This window comes from Calypte anna, chromosome 7 (assembly GCF_003957555.1).
Source record: "Calypte anna isolate BGI_N300 chromosome 7, bCalAnn1_v1.p, whole genome shotgun sequence".
NCBI lineage: Eukaryota > Metazoa > Chordata > Aves > Apodiformes > Trochilidae > Calypte > Calypte anna.
In genome coordinates, this window is record NC_044253.1 from 38,636,661 (window position 1) to 38,649,296 (window position 12,636).

At 39.4% G+C, this 12,636-nt stretch overlaps 1 protein-coding gene across 1 annotated transcript in view; it reads left to right on the plus strand.

The window, feature by feature from the left end:
- The window catches only part of PMS1 (PMS1 homolog 1, mismatch repair system component), a 49,418-nt gene that overhangs the window by 3,620 nt on the left and 33,162 nt on the right, over nt 1-12,636 (plus strand). The window contains exons 2-5 of the mRNA XM_030454360.1: nt 61-214; nt 4,917-5,099; nt 7,103-7,205; nt 8,427-8,590. Of these exons, the coding sequence (XP_030310220.1) occupies nt 61-214; nt 4,917-5,099; nt 7,103-7,205; nt 8,427-8,590 (604 nt within the window). The remainder of the gene's footprint in view (nt 1-60; nt 215-4,916; nt 5,100-7,102; nt 7,206-8,426; nt 8,591-12,636) is intronic.

The following is a 12,636-nucleotide window of genomic DNA, read 5'->3' on the forward strand; positions in this document are numbered from 1 at the left end:
TTAGAAAAGTGTATTTGTAACACACTTTTTACATTCTTTTTCTGTTACCTTGTTCTGCAGCTTCTCTGAATCCTGCTTCACTATGAAACAGCTGCCAGCAGAAACAATTCGTCTCCTGTCAAGTTCTCAGGTGATTACATCAGTTGTCAGTGTGGTGAAGGAGCTGATAGAAAATTCCTTGGATGCCAGTGCCACAAATATTGATATTAAACTGGTATGTCCTTCTTTCCTTTGCTCTTGTAAGGAACTGGATTTAAGATAAGGTGGAAGAAAAGTTGTTTCACTGCAGATGTGTCTTTTAGGCTTGTCACTGTTCTGGGAATGGAAGTATATTAATAGTGTTTATACATACGTATTTTAACCTCCAATTAAGATGGTCTGACACCAGTTTTTCCCAGGCTGGAAGTTTTTCTGAAGCCCTCAGGTTTATGAGGCCTCACTGAAACAGTTTTATTTGTGCTTCTGAGTGTATCTTGAAGAGAAACTGTCAGTTTCTTTTACACTACTTTTCCTACTTACACATTTACTTTTTCTGATTAATAGCTTGTTTTAAAAAAATGTTGGAGTTCCATTTCACTGCTGAGCTGGCATGTTTAATTCTCATGTCAAAATCTTATTTAGTAGATGAAAATGGAAACAGTGGAAGAGGTCACTGAGGGCCATGTTGGATTTTTTGGTAGGACAAATTACTGCCTGGTCCCTCATCAGCATGATGGGTTCTGGCTACTTCCAACATTTTATTTTTATAAGATGTGAGAAAGAAGTCAGCATAACCTAAAGATAGTTTCTGAAAAAATAAAATACCTTTCAAAATAAGAAACTCATACTTATTTTTTTCCCCTTAATTGGGTAAAATGGCTAACTTGTCAGCTTCTCTTGCTTCCATGAGCATTTCTGTTTTGGCACTACTTTGCCTCCTACTTAGTAAGCAGGTGAGTTGTTACAGGCTATATAAATGGATTTGTCCAGAATTACACCCACTTTCCTTCCCTGCAAATCACAGTGAATGTATAAGCTGTTCTTGATTTAAATGTTAGACAAATGCTTCTAATTAGGAGATCAGTTAAACTGCTGCTCATTTCTTTCTCTGTGTCACTGCTGTATTTTCTGAACGAGTCTTAAGTGCTTTCCATCTGAGTATGCAGGTACCTTCAGATGCCCAGGAACAATTTATAAGTGAGCTGAGGATGCTCTGTCTTCATGATTGTCTCTGATGGCCTTCATCTCAGTATTTATCTTGCTTTATGAGTTACTCCAAAGTGAGTGAGTAGTGTGTGCACAGTTCTGGGGGTAAAAGTATCAGAATCAGATCTTGTGAGCTGATCAATAACTGCAGGCAGTCAACAGAAGGTGCTGGAGCCTTCAAAAATTATTAGAACAAACTTTGTCTCTTTTACTGGAATGCTGATAAAGAGGCAGGAAGATATCCAGAGGAGAAAGCCCTCTAATCAGCCTGTGTGTCACAGTGCAATACCCAGCTGTTTCCTTTATGAGAGGTCCCAAATCAATTAAAAAGGGCATTTTCAACTCTTTCCAGTGTATGAGTCGTTGCATTACTGCTACATTCTTGGTCAGTTCAAGATCAAGTTCTCCATATTTCTAAAACAAACAAATCAGCCTGGCTTTATACAGCTAGTCAGTGAGTAAATTAAATTTGCTAATTGTTACCCAGTGGGTGCTAGCTGGAGTAGACAGAGCTTGCACTTTACACAGCTGTACATAATATTTCTGTAAAACTGGGGATTCTTCTGGGAATATTTTTTTTGGTGATATTTTTATAATATAAAAATATATAAAATATTAAGAAATAAAATATTTTATATAAAAGTATATATGTAAATATTATTGCCTGACATTTAAATAATGTTGACCACATAATAGAGTTCAACAACCACATTACCTCTGAATTGGTTCACAAGCATAGCACAGAACAGAAACTTTGAAATTTCATTTTACAGCTTGATGGTGTTTACTTCAATCTTGCAAAGTTTTCCTTGTTTTAACTTTTTCCAGCTGGATTGGGTAGGCCAGATGATTCACTCAGACTTGCTACCCAGTTTGCCTAAACAAGGGCAGGAATGGGTTGCTTGAAGACAGACAGGAGTTAACCTGTGGGTGGAAGGATTCTCAGGTAGACTGTGGTAGTAGTCAGCTTGATTTAGAATTTTTGGCTATTTTTGGCTCCTGGTATGTTCTTGTTTGCTTTTTGGTTGAGCAGACTCCAATAGGTGATGTTTGCAGTGTGTATCAATGAGCTTTTATACAACACTGAGACAAACATCAGCTTTCATTGTAGTTTTAGATAATGTGGTCTTTCATTAAAAGCCAGTTCTTTGATTATAAACTGAACTGTGGCTTTTCTGTAAGGTGTTGGGTAGTAAAATATGAGCATGGTGGAGCTTGCTTTGTTGTTACCAGCAGGGTCAAGAGCCTTCTCAGCATGGCTGTGCATGAAGCACGTGTAGAACGATGGGTTTATTCCTTGTGTGGTGTCCTGCCCTCTGGTTAAAGTATGCTTAAAAACCACTGGTGCAGCACTAGGACTTCTTGTGTAAAAGAGATTCCATGGGCATCAGGCTGCCAGTTTCCCTACTGACCTCTAAAGGAAATAATCTTCCCAGTCCAAGACCTGGATTAACTAACAGAGATTAGCAACAGTGTGTGTAAGTAGTTGGAGCAGGATCAGTATTCAGAAAGGGTGAACCTTGGCTGCTCTTCTGTTGCTGGTCTAGCAAATAGCTGCTGTAAAAGGCAGGCACTTGTTTCTGCACCTTTTTTTTCCCAGTGGGTGAAGTGGGAGCTTTAATCCTTGGAATTTTCTCAGGGTGAGGTTCCACTGCACTCCTGATCCATCTCACCACCTGCATCCATGGCACTCCTCAACATTTCTGCCTCCTGTGATCACCTTGATGAACAAAAACCCACCAAAAAAATAACCCAGCAAGAAAAGTAGATTATTTTTGCCTGTTCCATAAGTTGGGTTGACCTGGGTGTTCTCAGGAGTAGCAGAGAACTGAAACAAAGGTGGGACTGTGCGTTTGTAAGTAAAGGAGTAGGGAGTTGCACCACCTGGTTTGGTGTCAGTGATCTGGTAGAGCAACTTAAACATCTCATGGGATCATGATCTCAGTAGTATTTAGGTCATGTAGGATGGTGGGAGTTGGTGTAGCAGAATAAAAAGTTTAAGCACTGTAATAAATAAAAAATAAAATAAATAAAAAAAAATGCGTGCAAGTAAAAATGAACTATGTTAGAAAAGAAATAGAGCATCTCTCGTGTCAAATTCTGATTCAAGTTGGAAAGATACATTTTTGCTTTTCCTGAGCAGTTAAATTGTCTGGAAGTAGAAATCAGCATGGAAAATAATGGCTCACTGAAAAATGCTTGAACCCTTTGTTTTAATGCATACAGCAGCAGGATGTATCTCATTTTGTGTCTTTATGTCCAGTTGAGGTGTATTGCTCAGCTTCTGTTTGCTTTGCAGCAGGAGGTTAAATCAGCTATTAGTACAAGCCTTGCTTTTCACCTCGAGGTAGTTTTAGCACCATTCATTTTTACAGAAAGTGAAGTGCACCCACATGTCTATTGTATAGCAGGTAGTTAAATATCTATTGTTCTGTGCCTAGCTAAGAGGCTTGTGGTGTTTCCTACTGCAGATTATATGTGAACACAGATAATATCTTTAGATCCCTTCCTTTTGTTTTTAATGTCTTTTTTTTTTTTTTTTTTACTTCAAGAAATACTCCTGGGAGTACACTGTAATTTGTAATAACTCTCTTCAGTACATGCCCAGATGGGACAACATGAATCAGCTTTCTCTGAGCAGCCATCCTGTGCTCTGTTCAGTATCATTGGCAGAAGCCACGCAGTCAAGATGCTTTCTAAACAAAGTCACTTTCAAGGTGTATTACACACGACAGTACATTTTCCTGTATGTTACAGCACACTCTTTCCAGCCAGCCGTGCTTCTGTAAAAGAAGTTTAGTTGTGATCCTGCAGCTCTCAATACTTTCTTCTCTTGGCTTGTGGTTCTTCCTTGGTTATGATTTACATGTGCAAATTATAATGTAGCTGAAAGGAAGCATTTGTTTGCTCCACCTGCTTGAAGTGTTATAGAACCTAAATTCCATATTTCGTGCGTGTTCTGGGTTTTCAGTATTTTACTTTGTTTATGCTTTTTAGTGAAATAACATCTGAATCAGAATTCAGTAAAAGATGAGTTGCATATATGTAAAAGTAAGTCACAAAGACTGAACTTTTCTTCCTTGAAAGCTGTTTTTAAAAGAGCCTCTACAAACCTTTGCTTATTTTTCTAGAGAGCATTGTGCCCCTTTACAAGCTCTCTTAATTCTGTCTTCTTGCCATTTATGGCCTGCCCCCATTAGAGCTGCACCTTCTGTCTATTCAGAGAGTGGAAAGACTGCAGTATTGAAAGCATAGAAATAAAAAGTGAAATTGAAAGAAACATTCTCAGTGAGGGCTGACTGACTGTAGTGGATGTGGGGCTGCATTTGTGGAGATGTGGAAAAATTTATACTAGACAGAAAGAGAGGTGAAGAATATTTCACTTTCCAGCTATAGATCTTTTTCTGAGTTTAGGTTTTTCAAATTTCACCATTGTTGTAAAGAGAAATATTTAATTTCTGTTTCAATTTACTGTGTATTTCTCCAAGCCACAGGTACTGAATTACATTACTCACAGCCAAACCAAGAGAAACCATCACTGCTATCCTAACATGGTGCAATTTTTTCTTTCCTTTTTTTAACCCAGCATTTAATGGTTGCTCAGTTCCTCCAAATAAGCAGAATTCCCACTTCTGTCTGGATTGCTAGAGACTGTAACCCCAGCTGCTTCCAACTTGTGTCTTAGTTGTTTTGACTGATTGAGGTCTCCTTTATGTCTTGTTCTTTTTTAGGAGAATTATGGGTTTAACAAAATAGAGGTGAGAGACAATGGCAGTGGCATCAAGGTGTCTGATGTTCCAGTTATGGCAATTAAACACTACACCTCAAAAATAAGCTCTTCAGAGGACCTTGAAAGTTTAACAACATATGGTTTCCGTGGGGAGGCTTTGGGGTCAATTTGCTGCATATCAGAGGTAAGCACTTGCTATAAATGTCTCTGGCCTTCTGTGTGTGTGTTGCTGAAAGTTTTAATAAAAAACAGCAGTTAAAAGGCTTTTAACTTGTTCCAGCAGCCTGCCAGGCTTTTGTTTTCTGAAGAGTTTTGGCTTCTGCTCCCTAGAAGTTGCGTTGAATGGTTAGGAAGCAGTGTGGTTTCCTTGTTAGTGGCAGTCCTGCCTTTCTGTCATACTGGTCACAGCAGTGCTTGATTAATTTCCTATGTCAGAATAACTTTGAGACAGGTTGCTCAGTGCTTCTTTGTTTCAGGGTATAGATCTGTGATTTTCTTTTTTTCTTAGGCTTATCCTCTCAAGTGTTACCAGCAAATGTCATGTCAAAGAGTATGGCTGAGCTTACTGCTTGAATCAGGGTAAATTAAAATGAGGAACAACAGGTGGTGGGCAGGAGAAACCATTTCAGGGAACTGGTAGCCCACATAGCTACCATTCCAGTAATGATTTCTGCCTTGATGTTATCTGGGTTGATCAGCAGTCATGGGATCTTCCTGGGCTCTGTATTGCTCCTTGACATGTGTGTGACTGCAGTTGCTCAAACTTTCATGTTTGTGTGAGTAAACAGGAACTTGCTCCCTGGCCTGAGTCTGATCCATATGTTTGTGTTAGAGGACTGACACTGTACTGATACTTAAGGTTTAACTTGTTACCTGAAGTCACTTGGTTCAAAAACCATCTGAAAAGTGCTCAGGTAGCTCAGGGCTCAGCATCTTGTCTCTCCCATTGTGCTCTGCCTTTCTGTGCTCATGCTGTGCCAAGGCCAAGTGTTGGATTCTTCTTTCTAAGTCTCCCAAGCATTAGATCCTGCAAGAAGATCCTGGGATCTGTGTCTGACTGGAACTCTCAGCTGTTGAGGTCAGGAGAGGTGCCAGAGCTCAATTCCTTGCTACCTTGGGCTACATCCACATCACCCTAAGCAGAAGTGGGTTGTGTGTTTGGATGGAAATTTCCAAAGATGCTTTCAGAAGTGTTGGTGTTTTGACAGAGTGACAGACCTCAATCACTGGGTGCTTCTCCCAGTGGTCAGAGCAGGATGCCAGGATGCCATCTGTCCTGTCCCGGGCTTTTAATCAGCTCTGTGGTACATTTCATAAGAGATGGGAGGTGGCCTGAGTGCATAAAATACTTTAATAGGTATTGCTTTAATCCTGGGATCAGTAATTATGTTAATTAAGCACTCTGGCATTCATTGCATTCTGCCTACCCAAACAGCTCCCTGAAGTTTCAGTTAAGAGGTACTTTACTATTGGACCTTAAGTAGGTCTGTGATATTGTTGCTTCCAATTAATCAGTTACTGGGGTTTATTCTCCAGAGGTATGGCTGAACTCTGAATCATTCATACGAGACACTAAAATAAACCAAGATATCCTGGCTCTCTCTCTCTGTGTGATAACCTTTTTGCCTTTCAGGTGGCTGAAGTGCAGTGGTTCTGTTGTCCAAAGTGCTGATACCTGAGCTCAGGGAATTGTGGCTTTATTGAACTTCTGGTGTATGACTGGGCTTGCTAATGGCAATCCCTCTATTACCTTAACAGCTGACAAAACATGCTACTGCTGGCCATGTTTGGGTGTGGAAAGATACTGTGCTGTTTGTTAGCACTGATTAGATTTGTGGAATTTCTCATGAATTTAAGTTGTCCTTTCACAGAGAATGAAAATGCAAAATTATCAATTGATTTAGTTGCTTATATAGGTGATAGGAGTGGGGAGTTGAGGGGAGTGGCATTGCTACATTTTCTGTATTAGTGTGACAGAAACTTTAGTGGATTTTACTTAAATGGATGAAAAAATCAGTATTAATGAAGGATGTTTCTGTGACTAAGAAGCACCTGTAGAAGAATTTTCTAAACTAATTAATTCTGTTAGATGAAAGAATGCAGTGGGAAGAATGGCAGCAAGGTTTATCTAAGCTCATTCTGAACTTTGTGAATACTTTAACTTTTTTTTTTAATAATTCTTTTCAGGTTTTGATCACAACCAAGACAGCTGCTGATGATTTCAGCACTCAGTATGCTTTGGATAGCAATGGGCATGTAACTTCTAAAAAGCCTTCCCATCTTGGACAAGGTAGGATGTCTTTGTGTTCTGACAGAGGTCCTTTATGTTTCTTTGAGGCTCAGTTTGATGTTGAAATACCTGTTCTGTACCTGAAGGCTGAGTATGAAATCTTTGCAGCTCGTCAACATTTCTTGCCTGTGTCTGTCAACTGAGAAGGTGTTGTTATCCTAACAAATAATATGTCTTGGAAATTACTTTGGATAGTAATTGTAAACCAGTTTCTCCTTCTCTGATTCACATCTTCAAGCTGACAGTGGAGAGAGAGGCTATAGAAATTTGATGCCCCAGGTCCAGGCAGACTTAGCAGATAAGTATAAGAAAGGTTTGTTCAAGACCAAAGTAACGTTCCTGTAGGTAGCAAAATCCTTCCTTAAAGGAGGAAGAGTTTCCCTGCTGCCACACCAAGGAGCTGCTGGAAGCAGCACGGCTGTAGCAGGAAGCAAAGTCACACAGTTCTTTCTAACCTGCAGGAAGGGTGTGACCCTGGTTGTGTGGAAGATTAAAGGTTGCCCTCAGCTCAGAGGTCAGCCTTGGTGGCTCAGACCTGGTGGAGGTTTGGGGTACTATCAATTTGTTTCTCTGCTCAGCTAATTGTAACTCAGCCAGGACCATTATGACCACACCATGTCCCCACAGTCACATTCTCACCAGTGTGTATTCCCCAAAGAGAAGTGATGTGCTCCTTGCTTTTTAAGATTTAGACAGTAGCATTTGCCATGGCTGGAAAACCTATGGGTTTCATTGCCCTGTCTTTTGTCAAAATTGTTAAATGATTGACTGAATTCTGTAACACACTTAATACTTCATAATGCCCTTACAGGCTAGAAATTTATGTGATTGTGTTGGTAGATGAATATTCCTCCTCTTAATGTGTACTGTGCCAGGGGTTTCTGGCTCTTCAAGTGAAACCCCAAGGGCCTTAATGGAGCTCAGTGTTCCTTTGCCTCCAGATATGTCTGATTAGCTTCTAGTGCTAGTTCTTGCTATTAGTCTAATCATTAAAGAAAGGGAATTACAGCTCTTCAGTTCCATTTGTACTTTTTGGGGGGTAGGATGACTGCTAATTTGGTGTATTTCTTCCCATGCTAATGTAATCTAATTTAGTGTCGCTAGGGTCTGTGTTGTATAACAGCTACATACAGACAGGTATCTTAAATAAACATTAACTTTTCTCAATATCCAGTTGGTTGTGTGTAATATCTCCTTGTTGATTTTGTCACCTGTTTGCAGGTACTACAGTAACAGTCCTGAAGTTGTTTAAGAACCTTCCTGTAAGAAAGCAGTTTTACTCAACAAATAAAAAATGTAAGGAAGAACTGAAAAAAGTCCAAGATCTACTGGTAGCATATGGTATCATAAAACCAGACCTGAGAATAACCTTAACTCATAATAAGGTAATAATGAATAGCCTTAGCACATGTAGAGGTAATAAAGAGGTTCTCTGCCAGCTATCTTAAGGATCAGTCTCTTAGGAATTTATGTTGTTCATCTAATACTTACATCAAATCCTTATTTCCTAGGAATTTCCTTCTAGGTTTGTTTTGGACTTCTTTCTTCCCTTCATAGATGTGTATTTATTATGGTTATGGATTTTGATCTGAAACCTACACTTCAGGCTCAGATTTGCCTTTTGGTCTGTTCTGACAGATGCCTGGGTAAAAATATGAAGAATAAAAGTGATTTGATGTGGTACTGGTATAAGATTTATTTTACATGGTAGGGATTAGTAAAGGTGGTGGTGTTCTGCAGGGCAAATCAGTGAGACCTTTCCAGGCCATGGGGCCTCCTGATCAAGTGTTAACCTGAGCCAGCTGAAGAAACTCTCAAAATTTCAGCTGTCTTCTCTGGATGGACACTTTGGCACATACAGGTGGCTTCCTGTGTTTGAGTCACATCACCTCAGTTCACTATGGTGGTTTTGTTTAAAAAAGGAAAGCAGTTTGCTACATCAGTTGAAGCAACAGTAATATAAGTACAGGCTTTGGTTGAGCCAAAGTGCTGTGTTTAGAAAGATTCAGAGGCTGCCTGGGGGCTACTTTGACTTCACAGCCTACTGAGCAGTCATTTTGCAACACAGCTACAGAAATGGTACACACAGCTACAGAAATGTGACACACTGAGCAATTCTCCTTTACCTGACTCCAGTTTAAAATTAGCTGATTTTATTGGCTGCACTCTGATTTTTGGCACCTCTGAGAGAAAAGCAAAAGAATTTCCAAGTTGCCACAAAGCAGAGAGTGACATCTCGTGGCCACAGCCCTCAGCACTTATTTTTTCTGTTAGAAAATGATTTTGTTTGTTGGTCTTACTTTTTGGCCTGCTTGTTAAGCAAGTTTGAGTTACTCTATCAACCAAACAGTGAAACTTCAGTTGCTTTGAAAAGGCAACAGCTTGCTCATCCTGTTTTGGAGTTGTATAGCATGCTCTGGTTATATTTATGTATTTATTCCTAAATATCAAAGTGTAGATCCTGTAGACAACAAAACCACTCCCTGTGGCTACAGAGTAAGTGTTCCAAAGCTGAGTAAGCATAGCTACTTTAAATCTTACTTCACTGGGACCTGAGAAGGTTTGAAACCAGAAATCTTAGGGTTGTGGATTTCTTACTTCATGTTAAGCTCCCTGACATACCTAATAGTGCTTTCATGGTATTGGTCCTAAATATTGATTAGATTTCCTCTTTTGTTGGAGGTTTGAGTTTGCCCAAATTATATTTGTGATATAATTTTTCTCTGGTTAGGCTTGGTTTTTATTTATCATTATTGGCCACTGCAAGGACTTAGTTTGTTGCCAGTACCTTCTGTGGATTATTTTTCCCCCCTCTGTGGCAACTGTAGCTTGCTACCTTCAATTTCAGATCTTAAGTGTGATACAGTGTGTTGGGAAACATGTTATTTATTTTGGAAGATGGTTGCTCAATTGGCCTTCCTGAACTAGACACCTATTTCATGGTTGCTTACAGAGTTTGCAGGAGCTTTTCTGATCTGTTTGGAAAATCCTGTTGATGCCCCTGGGTGCTGGCAGAGGCATGGGAATGTGACTCCTCCATGAGACAGCAGTGATCTGGGGGAAAAGTGGGAAGAGGAGAAGGGGAGCAGCAGTGAAATTGCTGCTGACAGGTTGCAAATTATATATATATATATATTTATTTTTTTTTAATGGTATTTTGGTTCCATCCTCTTTGGTTAGGCATGTCTTGATTGTATGCTTATTTTAATACAGTGGCAGTAATGTATCAGATTCACTATATTTAGTATTTATCTAATCAAATCATTAATATTTATTTACTTATAATACATACAAGTTTCATAATACTTACTACAATAAAGAGCAGCTTGACAGTAGCCATTGCATGTTGGCTGTGATCCCTGATAGGAGCTTCAGAGGTACATTCTTCAAGTGCACAACTGGAGTAGGTGAAACAAATCAGTCCAAAAGAGATGTTGTCTGCAGGCAGTTTGTATTCATTGGAATGACAGAGACAGCATCTCCATTTTGCAGTGCTGGCTTTATCTTCATTTAATTTCTTTAAAAGGAAACAAAGGGAGGAACTGCTCAGTCATGTTTCAACACGAGAGGTCGCTCAGTAGCTGTTGCTGAGCTGGGAGAATCAAAGGCTGAAGACATTGGAGAGGAAGTGTAGTCTGTGCCTCTGCATACAGAAATACTTCAAAATAGTGTGAAAATGGTAAAAAAACTTGGGAGTGCAGATTCCTGCTCTTCTACTGCTGGCACAATAAAAATTACCTACTGCATCATACCTTCTCATAAAGTTTGGAATTCCAGTGCTTAGCAATTTTCAGCTTGCCTTTGTGCATCTGTTTTACCATAGTATCATAAATCAGGAATATTCATGGGGTTTTTTTCCTTCAGTGGCTCAGCAGTATTGCCATTAAAATTATTAATTCAGATCAGGTGTTTTTCTTATAGCCATACTCCAGTATCTCTGTTAGACTGGTACTCCACTCATTAGGGCTGTCTGATTTTTTTATTTTTAAATTGTGATTTATTGAGGTTTTGTGGTGGCTGTTGTATTTCTGTTTGAAATTCAGGAGCACAACTTTTTAGAACAGCTTTATTTTTCATGGATCTCAGAGAGTATATGTTAATTTATTTTTTTTTTAATTGCATATGCAGATTATTCAAAGGAGTTTCTAGAATCTCAGATTCTTGAGGCTGAGCCAGTACTTTCTGTTGCAGTGGAAGAGGATCAGCCTTAGGAGAGCAAAAAGGTAGCAGAGATGAGGTATTGCAGGAGGAGAGGAAGAAAGATGGGTAGAAGGGGTAGTCCAGTAGAGTGTGTTTCAAAGAACTCTTGAAAATAAGTGACTCTAAAAAAAAAATAAATTCTTTATAGTCCTGTATTTTATTAAAAGCTGAAGAAGAATGGAAGAAGGCATAGCCTGGCTTTGCAATGGAACAAAATAATGAGGCTGAAACACTTGTAGAAGTGTCTGAGGTCAGACATCTGGAAATGGTTGCCTAATGGGTTCTAGCAGAAACTGATTTTTCAAATTCAGGCATCTTACTGAGCTCTTGAATGCAGATTTGTGTTTAGGATGCACATGACTTCGTGTGTTTCCCTCACCACCCTGTTGGGTTTTCCAGTGCTCTGTGTCTCGTGCTTCTGGATGAAAATTCCAGAAGTTTTTTCTTCCTGCTGTGCCACAGTCTGTATCTGTGTTAGTTCAGGAAATATTACCATTAAGCATCTGATTTCTTTCCTGTGAAGAGCCACAATGAGTTCTTCCTGCCTTTGGATTGTTTTCTGGGAAGTAGGAAAAGAGCTGTCCTTGTATCAGTCCTGCTGGGGTCCGTTTGTTGTGTCGGATCCCTCGGTGGGTTTCCCAGATAGGAAATATTCAACTGCTCTTTCTGCTCAGAATGTTTTGTTTGCATTAGCAATAAATAATGAATCGCTTTGCAGATCAATCTTTGAAGTACTATTGCTATTTTGACAACTTGGATTAGCTAGTGCTCCTTCTTTTTATGAAGGTTTATCCTGCCAACACATTCTTTGAATACTGATAATGTTGATCCTCTTGCCAGTATGGTTATGTTAGAAAGAGGTATTTTTCTTCTTTCATCACCATGTTCCTTGAAAGCATATTGAATAATGAGACAGCCAAATGGAAATAATTTACATGAGTATTCAGCAGGTTTATTTAAAGTTAACATTATCTGAAGGCGTGCTAAGAACATTCCAAAGTCAGCTACCACTTAAACTGCATCAAACTCTTCAGCACGAAGTGCCATGTTCTAGTCACCCAGGAGCTCTGGCTGTATTTTGCCTGAGGTGGTACAGGGTAAAAAAAAACAGTTTTCACACTCTTCACTGTTTAACACCAGTAGCCCTTGACTCAGTCTTACAAGCCCCTGGTGTTCAAGAAATGCTTTTGTGTGTTGAAAGGCTGATTGATGGTATGGAATGCATCTAGTT